We start from the raw sequence: 2606 nt of genomic DNA, 5'->3' as shown, positions 1-2606 counted from the left end.
GGCCGCAGGGCAGCGTACGTGCGCCCTGGGCCGGGCCAGCGAGCACCGCGCTGCTGGGATACATACACACAAACACACACATCCCCCGCGTTGCTCAGATACCTCCCTCCGGCTGTGGGAGCGACGGCACAGCCGGCATGAGCCGCGCGTTTTTACCGAAAGGAGCGGGCCCGGCCCCGGCGCGGTGGGGGCCGGAGGAAGGCGGTACGGGGAGGGCGGTGTTGGGAGCCCGGCCAGGCGGAGAGCTGGCGGGCTGCCTCTGAGCCGTGACACTGCAGTGGTCGTGAGGTGTCCGGCTTGAAACGCATTAGAGGGGAGCAAAGGGTCGCATACCCAACCCACCCTAAGAACTGATTAAGTAAACTAAAGCATTACGTCTCCATAGCAAATGCCGCGATGCCTCTGAGGCAGCCAAAGGCAGAGTTTGACGCGCTGCTGTGATGACCGAGTTGTCAACCGCATCACGCCTGCTTTCTGCTGACTCAGCCCAGCTCCAGCAGGCCAGACAGGCCGTCTGCCAGGTTGGCAGGGCTGCAGGCTGAAAAGAAATATTCAACCTATGCTGTCACAGAATCAACTAGGTTGGAAAGGACCTTGAAGATCATCAAGTCCAACCGTTAACTTAGCACTGACAGTTCCCAATGACACCATATCTCTCAGCGCTAAGTAGACTTGACTCTTAAACCCCTCCAGGGATGGGGACTCTGCCCCTGCCCTGGGCAGCCCATTCCAACACCCAACAACCCCTTCTGGAAAGAAATGCTTCCTAAGAGCCAGTCTGACCCTGCCCTCATGCAGCTTGAGGCCATTCCCTTTTGTCCTGTCACTTGTTCCTTGGTTCAAGAGACTCATCCCCAGCTCTCTGCACCCTCCTCTCAGGTAGCTGTAGAGGGCGATGAGGTCTCCCCTCAGCCTCCTCTTCTCCAGACTAAACACCCCCAGTTCCCTCAGCCGCTCCCTGTACGACCTGTGCTCCAGACCCTGCACCAGCTCCGTTGCCCTTCTCTGGACACGCTTGAGTCATTCCATGTCCTTTTTGTAGTGAGGGGCCCAAAACTGAACACAGGAATCGAGGTGCGGCCTCACCAGTGCCCAGTACAGGGGTCAGATCCCTTCCCTGTCCCTGCTGGCCATGCTATTGCTGACACAAGCCAGGATGCCATTGGCCTTCTTGGCCCCCTGGGCACACTGCTGGCTCCTGTTCAGCCGGCTGTCAATCAACACCCCGAGGTCCCTCTCTGATTGGCAGCTCTCCAGCCACTCCTCCCCAAGCCTGTAGCGCTGCTGGGGGTTGTTGTGGCCCAAGGGCAGCCCCTGGCATTTGGCCTTAGTGAAGCTCATGCAGTTGGCCTCAGCCCATGGCTCCAGCCTGTCCAGGTCTCTCTGCAGAGCCTCCCTGCCCTCGAGCACATCAACACTCCCACCCAACTTGGGGTCATCTGCAAACTGACTGAGGGTGCACTCGATCCCCTCGTCTAGATCATCAATGAAGATGTTAAACAGGAGTGGCCCCAACACCGAGCCCTGGGGGACACCACTCCTGACCGGCCGCCAACTGGATTTAACTCCGTTCACCACAAGTCTTTGGGCCCGGCCATCCAGACAGTTTTTTACCCAGCAAAACGTGTGCCCATCCAAGCCACGAGCAGCCAGTTTCACCAGGAGAATGCTGTGGGAAACGGTGTCAAAGGCCTTGCTAAAGTCAAGGTAAACTACATCCACAGCCTTTCCCTCATCCAATAAGCAGGTCGCCCTGTCATAGAAGCAGATCAGGTTTGTCAGGCAGGACCTGCCTTTCATAAACCCATGCTGACTGGGCCTGAGCATCTGGCTGTCCCGCATGTGTTGTGGATGGTACTCAGGATGAGCTGCTCCATCAGCTTCCCAGGAACCGAAGTCAAGCTGACAGTAACTGTAACTTCCTGGATCATCCTTCTGACCCTTCTTATAGATGGGAGTCACGTTGGCCAATTTCCAATCATCAGGACATCCCGGGTCAGCCAAGACTGTTGTTAAATGGTGGAAAGCGGCTTGGTGAGCACCCCAGCCAGCTCCTCCAGCACCCTCAGCTGTATCCTGACCGGTCCCATAGACCTGTGTGTATGTCTATGTGATGCAGCAGGTCACTGACTGTCTCTTGGATTGCAGAGGTGTTGTTCTCCCAGCCTCTGTCTTCTGGCTGAGGAGGCTGGATTCCCTCAGTACAACTAGTCTTGTTATTAAAGACTGAGGCAAAGAAGGCATTAAACACCTCAGCCTTCTCCTCATCACTTGTTACCACATTTCTTCCTGCATCTAGCAGGGAAAGGAGGCTCTCCCTGGTCTTTCTTTTGCTACTGACATACTTATAAAAACATTTCTTCTTGTCCTTGCTTGCTGAAGCCAGATTGATTTCCAGCTGGATTAGCTCTCCTGATTTCTGCCCTGCACAGCTTCACAGCATCTTTGTAATCATTGTGAGTGGCTAGCCCCTTCTTCCAAAGGCTGTAAACTCTCATTTTCTCCCCGAGTTCCAGCCAAAGCTCCCTATTTAGCCAGGGTGGTCTTCTATGTCACTGGCTTCTCTTAGAGCACCTGGGGACAGCCTGCTCCTGAGCCATTAACAC

At 55.5% G+C, this 2606-nt stretch overlaps 1 protein-coding gene across 1 annotated transcript in view; it reads right to left on the bottom strand.

Annotated features, from left to right (window-relative positions):
* PDCD6IP (programmed cell death 6 interacting protein) overlaps window positions 1-308 on the bottom strand; it is a 32851-nt gene extending 32543 nt beyond the window's left edge. The window contains exon 1 of the mRNA XM_026843817.1: window positions 157-308. Within this exon, the coding sequence (XP_026699618.1) occupies window positions 157-308 (152 nt within the window). The remainder of the gene's footprint in view (window positions 1-156) is intronic.
* Window positions 309-2606: the final 2298 nt, after the last annotated feature.

This window comes from Athene cunicularia (genome assembly GCF_003259725.1).
Source record: "Athene cunicularia isolate RWA chromosome 2 unlocalized genomic scaffold, athCun1 chr2_part2, whole genome shotgun sequence".
NCBI classification, from domain to species: Eukaryota; Metazoa; Chordata; class Aves; order Strigiformes; family Strigidae; genus Athene; species Athene cunicularia.
Note: the sequence above shows the minus strand (reverse complement) of the source record. Positions and strands in the feature narration are given on the sequence as shown.